The sequence below is a fragment of the Drosophila gunungcola genome, assembly GCF_025200985.1.
Source record: "Drosophila gunungcola strain Sukarami chromosome 2R unlocalized genomic scaffold, Dgunungcola_SK_2 000004F, whole genome shotgun sequence".
NCBI classification, from domain to species: Eukaryota; Metazoa; Arthropoda; class Insecta; order Diptera; family Drosophilidae; genus Drosophila; species Drosophila gunungcola.
Window position 1 is genome coordinate 5,403,091 of NW_026453167.1, and position 18,777 is coordinate 5,421,867.

Below are 18,777 nucleotides of genomic sequence, written 5' to 3' on the forward strand. Positions count from 1 at the left end.
CAGGCCAGTATTGCGAGTTGGTCTATGAGGTTTTCCTATGATCTATACGAAACTTATATATGAGTAAAAAAGACCTTTTGGTGATGCCGTTATTCGTGAAGATTATGTCGTTTTGTTTTTTAAACAAGCATTAGTTGCACAGCATTTCTGATTTTAAAAATACATGTATCTATCTAAGTGTTCCCGGTGCTCCTTATGCATTAGACCATGTACATAATTTTTAAAATTACGATTTATTTAGGTAGAAACATTTGATTTATAAAACTTGTGAAATTTTTAAAAACAGTCAATAAAAAAATATCCGTTCAGTCAAATAAGTATCAGGTACTCTTCTTTCGAATAGTATGAAAACAAAAATACATTTTTTATATGAAAAAAAAATACTAAACAATATTAATTGCTAATTATTTTTTATGCGTAACAGTACTTTCACTGCTTTAAATAAGTATCCAAAATATATAATTCATATTTGTTTATTTTGCTAAGACTATTCCTGTTCCATTCCCATCGTTTTCACCAAAGTAGATTTAACGACATACCCCTAATGCTCCCAAAAATAAAAATACCAGTATATGCAGTATTAATTTGGGAACGCGTTAGGGATTTTGTTATACCTCTTGCCAGCTGCATGTTATTTGTTAATCGGGCTGGTTATAACACTATATGAATTAAAATAAATATTTAGCCATGTTGCGATCGAGGATTTCCTGCGCACTTCAACCACGGAGATTGGTGTCCTACTTTTCGGCCGAATTCAACAAGTTGGTAAACGAGGGACCGGCGAAATTCGCCTCCAGTAGCAGTCATGCTGTAACCAATATAGATTTGGATCTGTTTGTCAATCCGGAAAATCGGCCCATGGATGTGGTGGACCGGCTGCTAAAGCTCAGGTGGGTATGGATATATCACAACTTTAATCACAACTAATGAGGAACTTTTGCAGGAAACAAAAGGAGGCCAGCATGGTGCCCCTGCTCCCAAGTGTTTTGGTCAAGCAATTGCTGGACTCCACAAATCCGCAGGAGGCCATATCGGTTCTACGTAATCCCACCCAGTACGGCCTGTTTGTAGACCAGTTTTCCGGCTGCTTCCTGCTGGATTTCCTCCTGCACAATGGCCACGCGGTGGAATCAGCTCAGATGGCCACTATTCTCGTGGACAGGAGCTTATGCAACAACGAACTGGTCGAATCGCTGGCACTCCAGGCGTTTTGGTCCTTTGCCCAGGACTTCAAGCCCTTTGAGTCCTCTACAATTGAGCCTCCTGCCAAAAACGCTGAAGTGGTAAGATGAACCTATCAAAACAGAACTTTTAAAGGTCCAAAATTAAATTAACTATGGTGTTTAGCTGGAATTTTCAGGCAATTATTTAAAACTTGAAACAATTAACTGATTTTTTTATAAGAGTTTAGCTTTTCTTAAGTTTTTTCGAACAGTATAAGTTGGTTAAGCTATACCCATATTAAATCATCCAATTCGAAACTCTTATGGAGAAATTAAGCTATTTGTTTCAAGTTAACTTACTAACTTATACCCATTATAAATCATTCTATTCACAATAATTTAAGTAAAATTTATTAGTTTGTTAGTATACATCCTGTTTTTAAAATAAACTTTAAATAAAAGCTTTAGGAATCTAATTAATATTTAAATAAATTAATCGAATTCTATAATCTGCGAAAAAAGTTTTTGGTATTCTGTTGAAAATGTATTTATGTATCACTGCATGAGTTTTTAGATGTAATTTAATTTGTTAAATTTCATATTTTGTTATATGTTTAAGAACCTGTTTAAGAGCCAACTAAATCCTTTCATTCAACTAATACTACCTTTGTTTTATAGGTAAAAGTTCGTGTCAAGTTCCTGCGCAATTATCCCGAAGATGCCAGCGAAAATACCGAGGAAAAGAAACTGGGTCGCGCCATGATTCGATTGGGTTCCGGCGAAGGGTCCTTGAAGGAGCTAAAGCAGAACATTGGCCTACTTGGCTATGTCCTAAGCGGACAAGTAGCTGAGGCCTCCAGTTTTCTGACCAAAAACCAAGCTGCTCTTCACAAGGAAACTTTAAGCGCCGCCCAAGCTATAGCTGAAAGTCTGAAGTTGGAGGGATCAGAGGAGTTAATGAAGTTACTGCAAGAAACCCTTGAGAAGAGTACCAAATCGAATGCCATCCAGGGGCTACTGGAGAAAAGTGTTAGGGACACGGCTCATAAGTTTGAGCCAAAGTTGTTGGCCGAATACGGTGAGTCATATCAAGAGTGGGCCAAGAAGTTCGAGAGCGCGATTCAGTGCCATCTGGAGGCTCAGAGCCTGGAGCAGCGTAAGTCCAGCATTCAGAAGACGCTCACCGAACTGGAGGCCAAGCGCCAGAATCTGTGGTTCTTCGAGAACAGGGACGACATCGACATTCAGATCTACAAGAAGAAGGTCTACTATCCAAAGCGCTGGTTCGGCAAGAAGAAGAAGCCCAAGGCAGCGGACACCTTCTATGTGCCACCAAACATTACGCACAATGCTTAATTCTTAAGCCTTAACCTTTAACCGTTGACCCTTGACCCCCCAGTGGCCACAAACAAGTTAGATCCAATTGTTTTTAAGCTTTAATTAAACTACTGGAGAGTTAATCCAAATTCAAATGTTGTTTCTTTTCTCGAACGTTAAATTGTTTAAAATTACCATAACGTAACATTGAGGGTCACAGTTATATTCATTCCATCTCAGTTTACAACATTTTTTTTATACTTTTTCTTTGGAGTTTCCATAAATTTTGCAATCTTAAAAGCTAATCGTCTGTCATTTGTGCATGGCCGAGGGCAGAGCAGTTTTTAAAACCCGCTGCCCGGGTGCTGAAGGGGATAGATTGATGGGCGAGGGCATGTCGTGCCGCTTGTCCTGTATGGTTAGTGGCAAGAACTGCTGCTGCTTCTTTTTCCGATTCATGTTCATGGGATGGGTGTTGTCGTTCTTGCCGAACAGAATGGTCAGGTGGACAGCACAGAAGATTCCCAGGCTCTGTGACAGATTGGTGCTTCGTTAGTATCCTTTCAATCAGACCGAAGTCCGAAGGTCCGCTCACCTGGAAAATGGCTATAATGGCAGCTCCGAAGGCGGTGATCAGCAAGCGGTTCCTGATCTGCTCCGAGACCACGGCCAGGCATCCGCGCTTGTAGTGGGTATCACATGCTGACTCGTAGGCGTGCTCCGGACGCGAGCAGCAGGACCAGGGCAGCGAAAGTCGGCGGTAATCAAGAGGTCCGTCCACACCACAGCATTGTAACTAAGTTGAGGCCAAAGGGTATTTTATTAAGCCATCAAAGTGAGAGCACAAGGATTAATCAAGTATAATAGACCGCTCAAATTTAATATTAATAGACATAAATATACTAGCTTGTAATTAAGGGTTCCTTTAAGTATGGTTTTTACTTTATGTTGTCAACTTAACTTGTTTATTTTGTGAACCTTAACTTCACGAAGTTTTTAGGATCTGTTCAACTATTTTAAAAAATATTTTATTAATTTTTTACTTCGCTTAATACTTTGACCTTAAAAAGGAAATTTTTACAAATTCAACTTGGAGTATTTTGGAATAATTTTATAAAATGCTTTTAGTATTTGCTAAGCAGTAATGATTTTGTTAAACTTTTTTGTGAGCATCAAAAATTTTTTAAAATACTTTTTAATGATTCTGTATGCTTACTTCTCAAAATATTTAGAAACTATTATTGTTTACAGCTTTTTAATGAGCATCAAAGCGGAGCCATTACTTTTAAGCAACATTAGCTCACCTGCGATTGCATCCGATTCCACAAATGTAGGTTGTCCACCTTGGTGCGCGAAAACTTGTCCAGGAACTCGACAAAGGAGTCGTCGATGAAGATCTCTACGGAGGTGGGCAGATTCTCCCGCATGGCCAGCGACCAGCCGCAGATGATGAACTGAACACAGATGCAGGCGACCAAAAGGGCAGCAAACTGGGGGTTAATCCAGGGAAAAACGTTATGGTGGCCCAAAAATGAAATCCCTGCTATTTCGATTACCATTCCCAGGAGGCAGCGTTTCCGTTGGTTGGTGGCCTGGCAGCCCATCCAGCAGAGGATGAAGGTGACGGGTCCCAGGCAAAGCAGGATCGCGGCCGGGGCCCACAGCTTGTTCTGCACAATTCCATAGTAGACCGAGTGTCCCCAGAGCAGGGATGTGCCCAAAAATATCTGCGCAGCTCCGGTTAGCTGAGAAGGAAATCAAAATTCGGAAGGTTGCTGTTATCACAGTGGCTGGTTTTCATCTCAAGGCCCCGCATCCAAAGTGTCCTTGGACGCGGGGCTTAAGCTGCACTGTGTGTATTCGGGATGTACCATACAAATATATACTGCTTATATTATATATGGGGTCTACTCCCTTTTGACGTCACATGCGAAGGAGCTCTATGTGCACGCATGTGTGTGTGAGTGGGCATACATATACATACATACTTAGGCGCAGCTTTAAAGTAGCTCAAGGTCACTTCAAGTCGGGACGTAAAAAAACGTGAGACTTATCCTGTGAGCGATGTATGGGGTATGTACGTGAAAGGATGTAGGGATGTCCTGGTGTAGAAGTGCACTTGGGAATATGTATCAATAATGTTGTCTACATGGGTAAATGTACATCACTTGACGTATGGATTTGACATAGTTTCGTGAATGAATAAATTAAAGAATGCTAGGGAAAATCAAAGTGAACGGAACTTGATTGTTGTTTCTTCTTCAAACTGTTGCAAAAACTTAATTTTCTACCGACTTTATATGCAATATTCATGTTAATTTAATACCCCAACACACACATGCGTGAGCTTTTACATTTACCTTATGTAATTTGATAATTTGACAGACAATTATGCCCTCGTTTGGACGAAATACCAATGCAACTTACCGCTAGGAGAACCACATAACTGTAAACCAAATATTTAAAACATTTAATTTTCTTTGGCAGAGCCATCCTTTAACGTTATCCTTTATCCTCGCTGGCTATCCCTTTCCCACTCACAGTTGAACTACCGTTAGTAAACTGAATCTCTTGTGACTGTGTGCATATATGTTGCAGTTGTATGCGTGTTATGTTGATTTTCAATCTGGGAGTTCTTCGCCCGATTTATCAGTTTTCTTCACTAAATCGCTCGCTTTTGGATGCTCGTCCCAATGCACCACATGTCGCGGCCTAACTCGCGGTTCCCGACTTATCGGATGCAATTTTTAACTAAAAATAACAGTTAACGTTAACTCCGAGCGACTCGAAATCGTCCGCAGTCGAAAATACGCATTCGACGGTCTGACCAATTGGCTCCTTGTTTTGTTATACTTCAGCAACCAGCAGTGCGAATATTATCTATAACCGTCGCCTCGGTTGCAATCATGTTTCGATGACAGCGCCACTTGGGCGCCAAACTTCGTTACTTTTCAAAAGCGGGGTTTAAAAAGCTTGTAGGATGGTTCTGGTAAGCGAACTCACTAAAATATTGTTTAAAATATAACTTAAATATAAGTTTAAAATTACAAAGCATAATTTTAAGAAACCTTTTTTTATCATTTAAAAAAAAAAAAACTTCAAAAGTTCATATAAGTTTTCCAAAAATGAAATTTATATTTATAGCATATGTTAATCTATACATATTTTAAATGGTAATATTTTTCCAATTAAGATTTTGTTAAATAGTAATATATGTAAGCAATTATGATACACACTTTAATATTTACATACAACTATGCATGTGGGGCTGCCAACTCAATTTATAAAAAAAATACCAAAGCTAAAGAAAAAATACTACTAACGGATTAGAGTTTTCATGTCGCCAAAACTTAAAATAAACTTTTTAAATTTAAATTTTGTCGAAGAGGGATTCTTGTTAAAGTCTTAATACCATTTTTCAATTACTTCATTTGAAATTTAATAACCGACAAATATTTGTATTTAATGACAGATAAACCAAACATACCATTCATTAGAATATCCATCTTCCCTTATTAATTTTACACAAAACACAGCATCGGTTTAACATAAGATATATTTCTAAAATTGAAAAAGTATAAACAAAACGGAAATGCTTTTCTGATTTTATTACGAGCTTGCGAAATTATACTGTACACTTTACACACTTTTATTGGCGATTTTAGGAGGGAATATGTAAAATCTTAACATGAAAGAGTGTATCAAAACTATAAAAATTTCTAGGTTTAGGTTTAGGTAATGAAGTTCATGTAAGACGGGTTGGAAATACAATAGAAATTAAAATACCTTGCGTATAAAAATATGCTTACAAAATAAGTGCTCCACTGTGAATGGACCAGCCGCTTAAAAAAGAATTGGGGGTCGTAGTGGGAGTGGTAGTTGGGTGCATTTGCAGGGCTTGGGTTTGGGATTGGATGTCGAATAAAACTTAAATGAGAAAACAACGTGAGAGGCCTCCGGGGTGTGCGCATTCGAAAGGATCGTTGATCGAGGATCATGCGGATTCGAATGTGGCCTCTGGGTTCCAGGCGTTGTGTGAAATATGATCGAACAGAGTCGCGTGAATGTGTTGCGTTGGTAAACTTACGATTTAAATGAACATTTTACATATTTATACAATAGGCAATTAAATCTGCTACTGTTACCGTACAATTGTATTTCATATATTTAAAATTCAGGTCTCTTTGCAGTTGTCCGTCCGGCGGATCGATCGGACAGATGGGATACTCGGTTTATCGATGCCAGATGCCGCCAGACACTATTCGCGCAGATTCTTGGTCAGCAGCAGGTTGTTGTGATGGCCGGACAGGTGGCGGACAAGCTCCTGGACCGACTCGAAGCACATGGAGCAGAAGCAGCAGCTGTATCGGTTCTCCGTGTCCGCCCCGTTGGTGGTGGTTATGACGTTCCGGTGGACGGAGCACAGGTGCTTCAACAGGTGGGCCTTCTGCTTGAACATGGCCACGCAGAGGCGACAGGCGAACGGCTTCTCGCCGGTGTGGACGCGCAGATGGGTCTTGAGGTTCCAGGACATGCCGAACTGCTTGCCGCAGTACTCGCATCGATACTCCCGCACCGAGGAGGCGTGCGTGTTGCTGCCGGCCAGATTCGATCCGGATCCCGAGGCAGACCCACTCCGCCCCTCCGGATGGTCCAGATTCAGGCTGATGTGCGACAGACTAGAGAGTCGCGACTGCAGATTGGGCATGGCTGACATGGCTGCGTTCTGGTTGGACTGCCACTGGTACACGAACTGGGGCCCCAGGTGCATCGGCATCTCGGGACTCTGGGCACGATTGCGCTGTGCCTCAAGCAGGTGCTTCCTGTCCGGCGTCAGGGTGTCCCCGTTGAGGGCTCCGTCCTCCAGGTGCGCCAGCATATTCTTCTCCGATCCAAAGCCCGATATCGGCGACGTCGTGGACTTGGCCAGGCGCAGTTCCTCCAGCAGACTGTGTGGATACGAGGTGAACGGCTGATTGTCGCTCTGTGTGTTGTGAAATCCGGGTCGCCGCTTCCTGTGCGGTGTGACCACATAGTTCTCCGGCGAGCTGTTGATATCGGAACCATCTGACAACGGCTTCATCACGTCCTTGTGCGAGTCAAAGAACAGGCCCTTGCGTTTCGTACTCTCGCTCGCCGTCACCGCCAGGTCGATGCCGCTGTGGTCTGATCCGGATCCCAGGGTTCTGCTCGCCGAGTTCTCGCTCTTCGTCCGAAGATCGAGTGAGAGGTTGACGGGATTAATAGCTGAACTGCTGTTGTTGTTGTTGTTATTGTTGTTGTGGTGGTGTTGGTGGTGGTGGTGGTGTTGCTGGTGGTTGTTGCTGCTACTGCTGATGTTGCTGTTGCTGCCGCTGGTACCGCTGGGCGGCGCGTTTGAGAGATTTACGATTTCGTCCGTGTCTTTGTCGCTCTTGTTGTCCTTGTGGGTGCAGTCGTCCTCGTCCTCCTCCTTGCTGTGGCCGCCGCCACTGCGCTCGCATTCGGGCGCACTCTCGCAATTATCGCCGGAATTAAAAGCGGACGAGAAATCGGCCGCATTGCGCGACTCATCCACGCTGTCCACCTCGTACTTGAGCGTCTGATCCGGCTCCAGATTCTGCGGGCTGGTGTACTGCTGCTTCCGCCGGTCCGCTCGATCCCGATGGCTGCCGCACTTGCTGCTCAGATAGGCGGAGTCGGTGGTCTTCCAGCTGTCCGACTTGATCTGCAGCAACAGCAGCAGGTCGTGCAGGTAGTTCACGTCCCGCGACGTGATGCACGTCTGCCCGGAGTACAGGAAGTCCAGCAGGAACTTGAAGTAGGTGGCATTCACGTCGGGAAAGTATACGGTTGTGGAGCAGTCGCTCAAGTGGGTGTCCTCCAGGAGGTTTCTACGGAATACACAAAGCATTAATCTAACCGAATTCAAAGGCTTCGATGCGATGGGCTTACCTTATCAGCGGACTGGCGGCCGCCAGGACCAGCTTGTGGGCGTGCAGCTTCACTTTGTTCTCGCAGACGATGGTCAGGTCCGCCGGGTGCTCCCCTCGGAAGGCTGCTCCGATTTCTTTGAGTATGCACTCGCCATGCTTGCTGTATTGCAACATCAACATTCTTTGAAACTGCAAATGGAAGATCAAATATGCCGGGGAACTTTAGATTTCTGCTATATCTTTGGCCGAGATCATGGGTGTCAAGTTATCGGTAGTCCCATAAAAGCCACAGTACAAATTCCCCAATTCACTATTTTATAAAGTAAAGAATAAGTTGCTTGATATATGCTGATCTGAACATCCACCAACAGTCAAGAGTTAAACATTAATTTTATTTATTTTTCTATCAATCTAATCGTAACCAATATACTTAAAAAAAAAAAAGAGTTTCAGAAACTTATAAAAGTTGTGATGGTTATCATAAAAAGCCTCAAGAGGCAAGAAATTTAATAAGAATTAAGGAATATTAAAATCTTTCTCTGAATTATTTTATGGCGGGTTCTCAAATCACACATAATAATGATTATAGGTCATTATTTTCATCGGATTTATAAAACCACAAAAAAAGACTGCGGTACTTTGAAATTACTTTATTTGCCAGAAAGTTTTTTTTTTTAAGTAGAACAATTTTAAATTTACATATTCTAAGTTTCATAGAAATTAAGTCATTAAAATGGAATATTTAAGATTTGAAACATATTAAACTATGTTTAAGCAAAACTAACTTAAATGTTATTAACATTTCCGTTTCGAGTTAAAATCTGCTTTTGTGTGGTTACGAAAAAAGTATCTTTAAAATAAAGTTTTGTAAAAGTTGCGCAGGCGCTAACACATAATGGGCGTTATAAAATCCGACTTACGGAAGTTCAGATTATAGAAGTTGAACTGTATAACTCTTATATGGACATTTACGAATGTATGTGGAGCATGTGGTAAAAGTAATGCCAGTGAAATAGAAAGTTTTGGAATGGGAAGTGTCTGCATCTGAGTCTTTTACTTTTGCTTTGGTATTACACAATCCGCCTTTCACCGAAAGTGTCGCCCTCTCTTTCACTCAATCATTTCAGAGATTGTGTCATACCCGCACACAACCGCAAAACGCTTTTTGTTAGAAAAAGGATCGTGGAAAGATTCGAAAGTACTTTCCATAAAGGTTTAGTGCGACACATTACTGGAATTTCAGCATGCGAATGTGCAAGTGGGTATATGTGCTGGCATTAACAAACTTCCCATAAAGCAATAGTAAATGTTTACTAATCAGGTTTTTAGGTTTTTCTGTACTTGGTGTTTTTGTAATACTGCAACCCACAATCGTCATGTGTGTGCGAGTGTGTGTGTGCTTTGTTGGAAAAGATGAAAGCTTCACTTCATAGAGCTCCCCTATGTTGTTGTTGTTGTTGTTGTTGTTGTTGTGGTTGCTGGTGTTGCCTCCAAAAAAGCTTTCCCGCGGTGATGTATTTTGTTGTTACTTTTATGCGATGAAATTGTTACACTGAAATTCGCTGGCCTGTGCAATTGTATCGGTGTAAGATCTGCACTAGTGTATGTATACACAACAAGAAAAAATTAGAATATATTACAATTTTAATGTCGTTACTGGTTATTTTATATTATTAACTTGATACGTTAAAAACGCAATTTCAAACAACTTAAAATCATTCCAAGGTCTATTAGATTTTAAAAACAAAAATATTTCATCTAAAATGTAAATATTTACTTTTGTTTGTTGGTCTTGCTATTCGATCCAAATCGGTTTTTCGGCAAACGTTTTATTCTTCAGTTTATTATGGAATCTTGTATAGAAGTTGATAGTATCTTGAATAAATTTATTTCAAATCTTAGATGTGGCCGGGAAAATTATCTATGATGGCCATGACTTTATGTATACAATAAAGTATATAGTGTTTCAGTTTAGTACCAGTTTTTTGTTTGGTGCTCTTTTCAAATAGAAAACATATTTTGACTTTTGACGGCTAAAGCCATTGCCAAAACATTACTTCGCCTAATTAGTACATACCTCCATAGAGGAGAACCCTAAGTATGAAATGTGAAGAAAGCGACAAAACGTTTTAATAACATTATTAGCTTTTTCTTTCTGTGTATCCGATTGTATCGGTGTAAGGTCTGTTCGCGAGTCCGTGTGAGTGTAGTGCAGTGGGGCTTTTGCAAGTGTGGGTTTATTGGGGGGCCACCATTATTGTATTGTGCAAGAGCATGGCTTGTAAGCTCTTTTTTGATTCGCCTGTGTGCGTGAGTGTCTGCATGGCCTCACAAAAAATAATAAACCAAAAAGCGAAGCTAAAGTTCAGCAGCAGCAGCAGATCTCAAACGGAAAAAAAAAAACTTCAGAAAGATAGTCTTGCTTTTTGTTACGCTCTGCTGCGTCCCCCATCTCCCCCCATTTGCTCCACCACTCCTTTTTGCATGGAGACGAAACGAAACGTTCACTTTCAATAAAACTTGAATGACTGGCTTGGCGGAGAGCAAGAGAATGGAAATGGGAATGTTGTATTTTTCATGGGAATGGGAAGCGAAAGCTGAACATGGATCGTTTTTTTTTGCGCTGAAGTGAGCGAAAAGGGGCGTGAGAGGGGGGAACTGGTGTGCTCATTCTAACGCTGGATAAATTCCAAAACGGTATTGACAGAACGATTGTATATGTATTATATGGATGTATGGTTAATTTATGCTTCCACGAATCAGGGCCATTCACTTTCTACAAGTATTTCACGGGGATTTCGCAATCGGTTGCGAACAAAGCATGACTAAAGATCATTACGACATTGAAGACAATCAAAAGGTGAAAGTTCATGGTAATAATTCCTTAAATTGAGTCCGAGTCCATGAAGAAGGGATATATTTCTCAACATTTCTCCTCTCTTCGCGAGACACAACACACACACACGTAAACTGGAAATGAGAATGAAAGGGACAAAGCAGACGAAGACGATCGAGAGAAGTGAGACAAAACAAAACGCGCTAACTCACAATGTGCGCATAAAATCACCTTTCACAAAAAGCTTTTCTCTCTATGCTTGTGTTACTGAATGTCTGTATGTCTAAAGAAAAGATCGGGGTATAAAGCTAAACAAATCAGACATACTGACATACAGACAGAGAACGCAATCGTTTGTATGTTTCTGTTTCCACACTTTCCGATTTTTGTCGTCGTCATCGTTCCCATGTAATGTAAATGTAAATGTAGTTTTACAATTACTCTTTCCCCTTTGCATATATCTGTGGGTTTGCATGTGTGCAGATTGCGTGAGTGTTTACGAATATAAAGCACATGTGTCTATTTCCAAGTGGAAGAGAACGGGAACGGGAACTGGAAATGGAACTGAAACTGGACGGGTCCGATCCGATCCGATCGAAGGCCTCAAAAGAGAAAGCTACGGGGGTTTTGAAAGTATTATAAGCTCGTAAAAGGTAAAAAGTTAAAAAGGGAGCGGGCAACGCCAAACTTGTTTTCCTCCCTCTCTGTCGCTCTCCCGCACTCTCTACCTCTCTCTTTCTCGCCCGCTCTTTCCCCTTTCACGAAAGCTCTCTTGCCAAAGAAGCGAGGGAAAATGGCAAAGAGTCGCAAAGAGCCGCCGTCGTACTTGTTGTAAATGCTACACTCGTAAAAGTGACCCAAATTTGAATTACATAACTCCATAAGCTGGGCGATACGGAGAAAGATAGAAAAAAGGTCCGGTTGGGGCTTATAATGTGTTTCCATCTTAGATTAAAGTTTTAGAATATCCCCAACTCAGGAAAATCTAAGCTTTCACGTAGCCTTTCACATACACAGGCAGATATACATATTAGTGCTGCTTATGGACAGGGAAGTTGGACAAGGGGGTTGAAGGGGGGTGTCCCTACCCTTTACCGCAGATAACTAAAATGTTGTTAAATAAATTCGAATAACTGACTCCAATTAAAACCCTCTTGTTACAGAAACCCCTCTTAATGGAAGACCTACGCCATTGCCCCTGCTAACAGCATATTTTGTAACATCTGCGCGATCCCCCTGTAACTGTGTATGTGTCTGTGCGTTTGTATGTTGCGGTGTGCTTTTTTCACCTTCACTCTTATTGGAAAGCAGTTAAGTTAGTCGGTTACGTGCGTGTATGCGTGCGCTAATGTGTGTCTTCAAATTTCATGACATGCATACACACACACGGACAAGAGTATTACGCAGACAAAAGCACGCGATGAAGGTCACTAAGCCTTTCTTGTCTCCAGTTGTTGTTTTAGTTGTACTGCTAATGATGTTCATGACGACGAAGATTGGATCGCCACGAACCGAAGCTTCGCCGCAAGTTTTGGATACGATACGATACGATCCAAACCGAGCTTGGAATGTTTTCAGTTTTCTGTTTTCTGTTTTCTCTACCACTATTAAGTTAGTTTCTGACCTTGGCTGCTTTGTGTGCTTAGGTGCACAAAGAGCCCCATACACGTTCAACAAAAAGACCCAAAACCCCAACTTTTTATCTGCATGTTTTCGTGTCTATGCGATGTTGCAATCCCAAATCTCGTCGAGCTGGGAAATCTCGGAAGTGGTAATGGAATGAAAATGGAACGGGAAAGGGAAAAGCTCACTTACCTCTTTCATTAAGTTGGTTTTTCAGCAGTTAGTTACTCCCAGGACGAATTTTGTCATTCACTTTCTCACGTTCTGTTCTGATCGCTTATTCCCTGCGATCGGCTATGTGCCTACTGCTCACAGACAACTTTCGATTTCATTGATCATGTTTTGTTTGGGTATATCCTGTTGTTTCTATGTGTGTTTGTGCCAATTTTCGCAGGAGCTGATTTTAATAATTTCTCTTTGGCTTTTCCTGCTGCTGCTGCTTCTTCTTCTGCAACGCAACGCAAGAAATATCCACCAACACTGAGACACCGAAATCCACACAACACAATAGCAATGCACACGGACACACTCACAAAAGTTCACTACAACAGCACAACTACAACAGCAACATTAACTTTAACTAGGTTGAAGTTTTGTTTTTTTCTTTTTGTTTTATTGCGAAATAAAAAACTTGATTGGTAAAACTTTTTCTGGCGCGAGCGCGACTGCGAGTGTGAGTGGGAGATCCGATCTCTTGTGTTGCCTCTCTTTCGATTTTCGATTTCAGCTTCTGCCTGTGCCTTTGCTTTTGCTTTTCCACTTTCAGATTGCGCGCGCGCACGTCCGTTCACTCGGACGGTTTTTTTTCTCTGTGCGGTGCGGTGCCCACTGTGAGTCGACTGCGGTCTTTTCGTCGCTGCTCGCTGCTCGCCTCTGCCGCCCGCCAACAAAAACAACTGCGAACTGTCTCTTTGAGCGAACTGCAAACTGCGAGTGGTGGAAAAGAGAGAGAGCGCGATCAGTTCTGCCGCGTCGGACTTTTCCCGCCAAGATATAAGCTTTCACCAAAAACTAACTTTAAAACGAGTGGAAACGAAAATTCTCTGGATATTTTTAATCTCGATTTATATTTAATGATAAAACTAGAGAATTTATTCGTTTACAAGAACTAAATGATCACTGATAAGTGATGTTTTCTTAATAGCCCTAAGTTAATATTGTACCAAATATTAAGTAACAGTAAATAGTTGTCGAAAATAGTTAACCATCTTAAAAGAAATCGGCTTGGAAGCTGTCAGTAGCGTCGTATTTATAGCCAAATAATTGAACCTCAAATTGGTATTCCTTTTTAATTTCTTCTTCATGTAATAAACAAAGTAGCTCACGATTATAACCCTCCTTTTTTACTGATCATGATGGGATAATTTGTGAAACATCGCCAACTATCGTAAGATCAGTGATAATAGTTTTGATGATCGCGGCTATTTACTCTGCTGAACGCAAATTTCTTAATTTGAGTTCAATGCGAGTCAATAATTTCAACCAAACCAACAAATTAAGATAGTAATTCCAAATTATTCAAACTAAGAGCTAAAAAAAACTAACTAAAAAAGCTTAAACAAAAAAATTGATATGAAAAATAAATATTCTAGATCAAAATAGTAATTTTGTTTAATTATCAGCAGTTAAATAAAAAGGATATATTTCTGAGATAAATTAGTAAATGTATAATCAAATACATTTTGGTTTTAGAAAGTATAAAAAAAATTCCAATAAAACAGGGCCACATGGCTTTGCTATTTCGGAAGATTTCACCTTGATCCCCAAAAAGTTGCGACTCGTTCATTATTTCTTTTCTTTGTTAGTCCTTAACGATCGCTCATTTGAAATGCACACGCCGCCTACGCCTACATTTGCATCTACCCTTTACTGTCCCATTATAGAGAACAATGAAATTCGTCCTTGAGCGTAATTTCTTCCGTTGGCAATGAAGGCACCAACTGAAAGGAATTTGTATGCAAATCGTTAATAAGGAACAAGTTTTAAATATCCGAAAAAGACATTTTGTTTTAGTTGAAGGGTTAAACATATATCAACTTTATTCCTACAGTACTGTGTATACAATCAAAAAAATAGAAATTTTGACGTAATCCTTTTTTGCCCATTTGCATACAGATCCTTTCCCTGTTACAGTTATCATTTGCATAGTATTTCAAGGACACGGCTAATGGTTTTCTATTACGGGAAAGGGTGTGCGCACAATTCGTAGGTGACGAATGGGCGGACAGTTGGACATCGTAAACATCACATTTAATAGGATAATCGAGACGCAGCGAGGGTCAAGGTTATTGGAGAAATCTATTCTTTTATTGGTCTTTCCAGACTTTAGCATATATTTCAATGGAGGTTGAAATGTTATTTTTGTATGTAAAATAACTGAAAGATTTAGAGCAAAGCATTTTTTAATTTCCATTGATATGAAGAATGACCCAACCAAAAAGGCTAGAAACTAAAGTGTAAGAAAATTAAACTATAAACCTGTTTTTATTTTTAAAAAATTATAGGCATAAAAGTATGAAATTATGAAACAATTTAAATTCATTAAAGGAAGGGTATTCAAACCTCGTTAGCTTTTATGTACTAAACTTTCGATAGCCGCACTTTGTGAATATCGATAAGAAAGCGCGATCCGGCGTCCATCACTATCACCCAAACAGCTGCAGTCGCAACATCGAGAAACGAGAAAAGAAATCCGAAAAACTTTCGCAAAATGAGCCTGCAAAATGTCTGCCGCAAGGGCAATGCCTTCAACCTGTTGAACGTCTCCAGAAAAGGTGATTTCCAACTTTATATTAACATAAATCTGATCATTACTAAGGCGGTTGGACTTTGCCTCTGATAATTCATAACGTTTTGTGGCAGCAGCCGCCGATTGAATCCGAAAGGGCCAAAGTCCAAACTCAAAACTGGCAGTGACGTCTTGTGGGTGAAAGATAATGAGACAGTACATCATGATTAAAAATAATAGGAAATTTAAAAGTGATATGGAACAACCCTTACTGTAACCCATTTTTATTACAGTTCAATGTCGCGCTTTGTCGGCCGCTGTGGCAAGTCCACAGCCCAAGCAGAAAAACACCCAGAACATAGTTTTGGTTGATGGAGTTCGCACACCTTTCCTGACCTCCGGAACCTCATATTCCAAGCTGATGCCCCACGAACTGGCCAGGCACTCGCTTTTGTAAGTTTTTACATTGTCAGCCCCTTGAAATTTAATAGTTTTTTAACCCTACGCCAATCAACAGGTCGCTTTTGCAAAAGAATCGTCTGGACAAGGAGCTTATCGACTATATTGTGTATGGCAGCGTTATCCAGGAGGTCAAGACCTCGAATATTGCCAGGGAGGCTGCTCTGGCAGCTGGTTTCAGCAACAAGACTCCCGCCCACACTGTGACCATGGCCTGCATCAGTTCCAATGCGGTAATAACATCCAAATGTGTTCCCGATAACATGATTCTTTAGCCCAAATTTTGCAGGCCATCACCACGGGCATGGGTCTGATTGCCACCAATACCTACGATGTGATAGTGGCCGGCGGCGTGGAGTTCATGTCCGATGTGCCCATCCGCCACTCCCGCAAGATGCGCTCTCTGCTCTTAAGGGCAAACAAGGCCAAGACTCTGGGTCAACGATTGTCCCTGCTCTCGACCTTCAGGCCAGACTTTTTGGCCCCCGAACTGCCCGCCGTGGCTGAGTTCTCTTCCGGCGAGACCATGGGCCACTCGGCCGACCGCCTGGCCTCCGCTTTTAACGTTTCCCGCAGCGAACAGGATGAGTACGCCCTGCGCTCCCACACGCTGGCCAAGGAGGCCCAGGAGAAAGGCTACTTCACCGATCTGGTGCCCTTCAAGGTGTCTGGCGTGGACCAGATAGTGGACAAGGACAACGGCATCCGCGTGTCCAGCCCCGAGAGCCTGGCCAAGCTGAGGCCCGCCTTTGTGAAGCCCTACGGCACTGTGACGGCGGCCAACGCCTCTTTCCTCACCGATGGCGCCTCCGCCTGCTTGGTCATGACCGAGGAGAAGGCCAAGCAGCTGGGCCTGAAGCCCAAGGCTTATCTTCGCGACTTCCTGTACGTCTCGCAGGATCCCGTCAACCAGCTGCTGCTGGGACCTGCCTATGGAATTCCCAAGCTGCTCAAGAAGTCTGGTCTCACCCTGAAGGACATTGACTCCTGGGAGATTCACGAGGCCTTCGCCGGACAGATCGTGGCCAATCTGAAGGCCCTGGACTCCGACTGGTTCTGCAAGACCTACTTGGGCCTGAGCGAGAAGGTCGGCAGCCCCGACCTGTCCAAGTGGAACAATTGGGGCGGCTCCCTGTCCATTGGCCATCCGTTTGCCGCCACCGGCGTCCGCCTCTGCATGCACACGGCCAACCGCCTGGTCCGAGAGGACGGCAAACTGGGAGTGGTGGCCGCCTGTGCTGCCGGAGGGCAGGGCGTGGCTATGCTCATAGAGCGCTATCCGGGCGCCACAGCCGACTGAAATCGCATTGAAATCGACCAGGAAGGGAGTGCAGTGTGACTGCGAGATTGCCTAGCTTTTATAAACTTTACAACTATGTCTATATGAATAATGAAATCTGAATTTTACAAAACAGTTTAATTTCTAACAAAGCACCAGCCTTTCAAGCTAGCATCATTATGTAGCTAAGTAATCCTATTCGGTCTCGTAGAGCTCCTTCTTCCGCAGCTTCGCCTGCAGGATGTCGTTCTCGTTGTAGGTGAGGTGCAGTGGGGGGATCAGAGCGCAGGCCACCATTCGGTTTTCGGCATTCAGGAAGTTAAATGTGGCGCAGGCCTGGAACAAATGAATATTAATATGGATCTTCCGAGAAAACAGTCGTACTTACCTGCTCTGTGCGAAGAACCTCAACATTGATCTTATACTTCTTCATGAATTCTATGATCCTTTTGGAAAGGGCTGGCGGCGGAGCTTGGTCGCCAATGCCGATAATTAGGACGTCAATTTTTGGTTCTAATGTGGGAAAGAGACTGAGACTTTCCTCGTTGATGTCCTCAAAGCTGTTCACGTTCCAGGACAAAACGGATCTGAAAGTATTGAGCTTTTAAGTGAGAAACTATGTGTATTTTTAGAAAGTCATTATTTTTATACTATTTTTAAAAAGGCATACAGATTTGAATTAATTTTTTTATATTTTTAATTTTTTATTAAGGATCAGGATTACTTTGATATAGAGCTTTAAAGCTTAAACCATTTTTTGAACGGTAGTCTCATTTCGAAATGTAAACCGTTTCTCATGATAAATTATGAACATTTTGTCCTATGTTCGTAATTTAGATTTATTATTGATCATTGTAAGAGTACAGTTATTATTTAAATTTTTCCTATTACCCTGTATGCTTTGCTATTGCCATAATTTCAAATACTATTTATATAATTTATCTTAAATTTCTGAGTTAAGCTTAAAACAATCGAAAGTGCAGTTATTGAATTCGAAAGCTACAAGATCGCAAAATGCCAGAGCATAAACCACATGCAGTTGTTTACATAATTATGCCACTTAATAAAGCGACCGCCACAAACCTGGGAAAAACTGAAATAGGTCCTATCAGGACCATGTCGTTGTTCAGCCTGAATCCGTACTGGCTGTAGCCGGTGACCATGAGTCCCAGATCCGTTTCGGTGTTGAAAATAGTGACTTTTGTTTTCCCATCGTGGTCGTAGGCTTTGCTAAAGTTTGCCGGAATCGCGTGAAACGGGCGACACATAGTGCTCCTTGGCAGCAGGAGCCCGCGACTTTGCCGACCCACGGCCCTCAGGGTCCTCGCAATCATGGTCTTGTGTTATAAAAGTAATTAATAGATATTACAACAATTTAAAACAAAATAGACTGAAATTGAAAAGTTTATCAGATCAGAGTGACCGGACGCGTGGAAATTGGTTAGCCCAAGTAGTTA

General features: G+C 41.8%; 5 protein-coding genes across 6 annotated transcripts; 2 read left to right on the forward strand and 3 right to left on the reverse strand.

Moving 5' to 3' along the window:
* The first annotated feature begins 603 nt into the window (after positions 1-603).
* Positions 604-2,629, forward strand: LOC128254079 (uncharacterized). Its single transcript, XM_052982886.1, has 3 exons — positions 604-890; positions 944-1,283; positions 1,842-2,629. Exons 1-3 carry the CDS (start codon positions 688-690, stop codon positions 2,517-2,519), a joined length of 1,221 nt encoding a protein of 406 aa, XP_052838846.1. The 5' UTR covers positions 604-687; the 3' UTR covers positions 2,520-2,629.
* LOC128254080 (23 kDa integral membrane protein) lies at positions 2,582-5,343 on the reverse strand. The gene is made up of 5 exons (XM_052982887.1): positions 4,908-5,343; positions 4,037-4,225; positions 3,785-3,970; positions 3,076-3,276; positions 2,582-3,011 (listed from the first exon to the last, which is right to left on the reverse strand). Exons 1-5 carry the CDS (start codon positions 4,971-4,973, stop codon positions 2,793-2,795), a joined length of 861 nt encoding a protein of 286 aa, XP_052838847.1. The 5' UTR covers positions 4,974-5,343; the 3' UTR covers positions 2,582-2,792.
* Positions 5,344-6,018: 675 nt separating this feature from the next.
* Positions 6,019-13,693, reverse strand: LOC128253983 (transcription factor Ken). Of its 2 annotated transcripts, none has more exons than XM_052982738.1 (3): positions 13,047-13,693; positions 8,415-8,584; positions 6,019-8,353 (listed from the first exon to the last, which is right to left on the reverse strand). In XM_052982738.1, the coding sequence occupies exons 1-3, from the start codon at positions 13,053-13,055 to the stop codon at positions 6,739-6,741; spliced, it is 1,794 nt and encodes a 597-aa protein (XP_052838698.1). In that variant the 5' UTR covers positions 13,056-13,693; the 3' UTR covers positions 6,019-6,738. The 2 variants fall into 2 exon arrangements, with proteins under 2 accessions (XP_052838698.1, XP_052838700.1); XM_052982740.1 differs by lacking the exon at positions 13,047-13,693 and adding an exon at positions 9,737-9,983.
* Positions 13,694-15,469: 1,776 nt separating this feature from the next.
* Positions 15,470-17,453, forward strand: LOC128253897 (trifunctional enzyme subunit beta, mitochondrial). The gene is made up of 4 exons (XM_052982602.1): positions 15,470-15,628; positions 15,876-16,035; positions 16,100-16,274; positions 16,331-17,453. Exons 1-4 carry the CDS (start codon positions 15,565-15,567, stop codon positions 17,339-17,341), a joined length of 1,410 nt encoding a protein of 469 aa, XP_052838562.1. The 5' UTR covers positions 15,470-15,564; the 3' UTR covers positions 17,342-17,453.
* Positions 17,440-18,770, reverse strand: LOC128253900 (NADH dehydrogenase [ubiquinone] 1 alpha subcomplex assembly factor 3). Its single transcript, XM_052982604.1, has 3 exons — positions 18,404-18,770; positions 17,709-17,907; positions 17,440-17,656 (listed from the first exon to the last, which is right to left on the reverse strand). The coding sequence occupies exons 1-3, from the start codon at positions 18,652-18,654 to the stop codon at positions 17,516-17,518; spliced, it is 591 nt and encodes a 196-aa protein (XP_052838564.1). The 5' UTR covers positions 18,655-18,770; the 3' UTR covers positions 17,440-17,515.
* Positions 18,771-18,777: the final 7 nt, after the last annotated feature.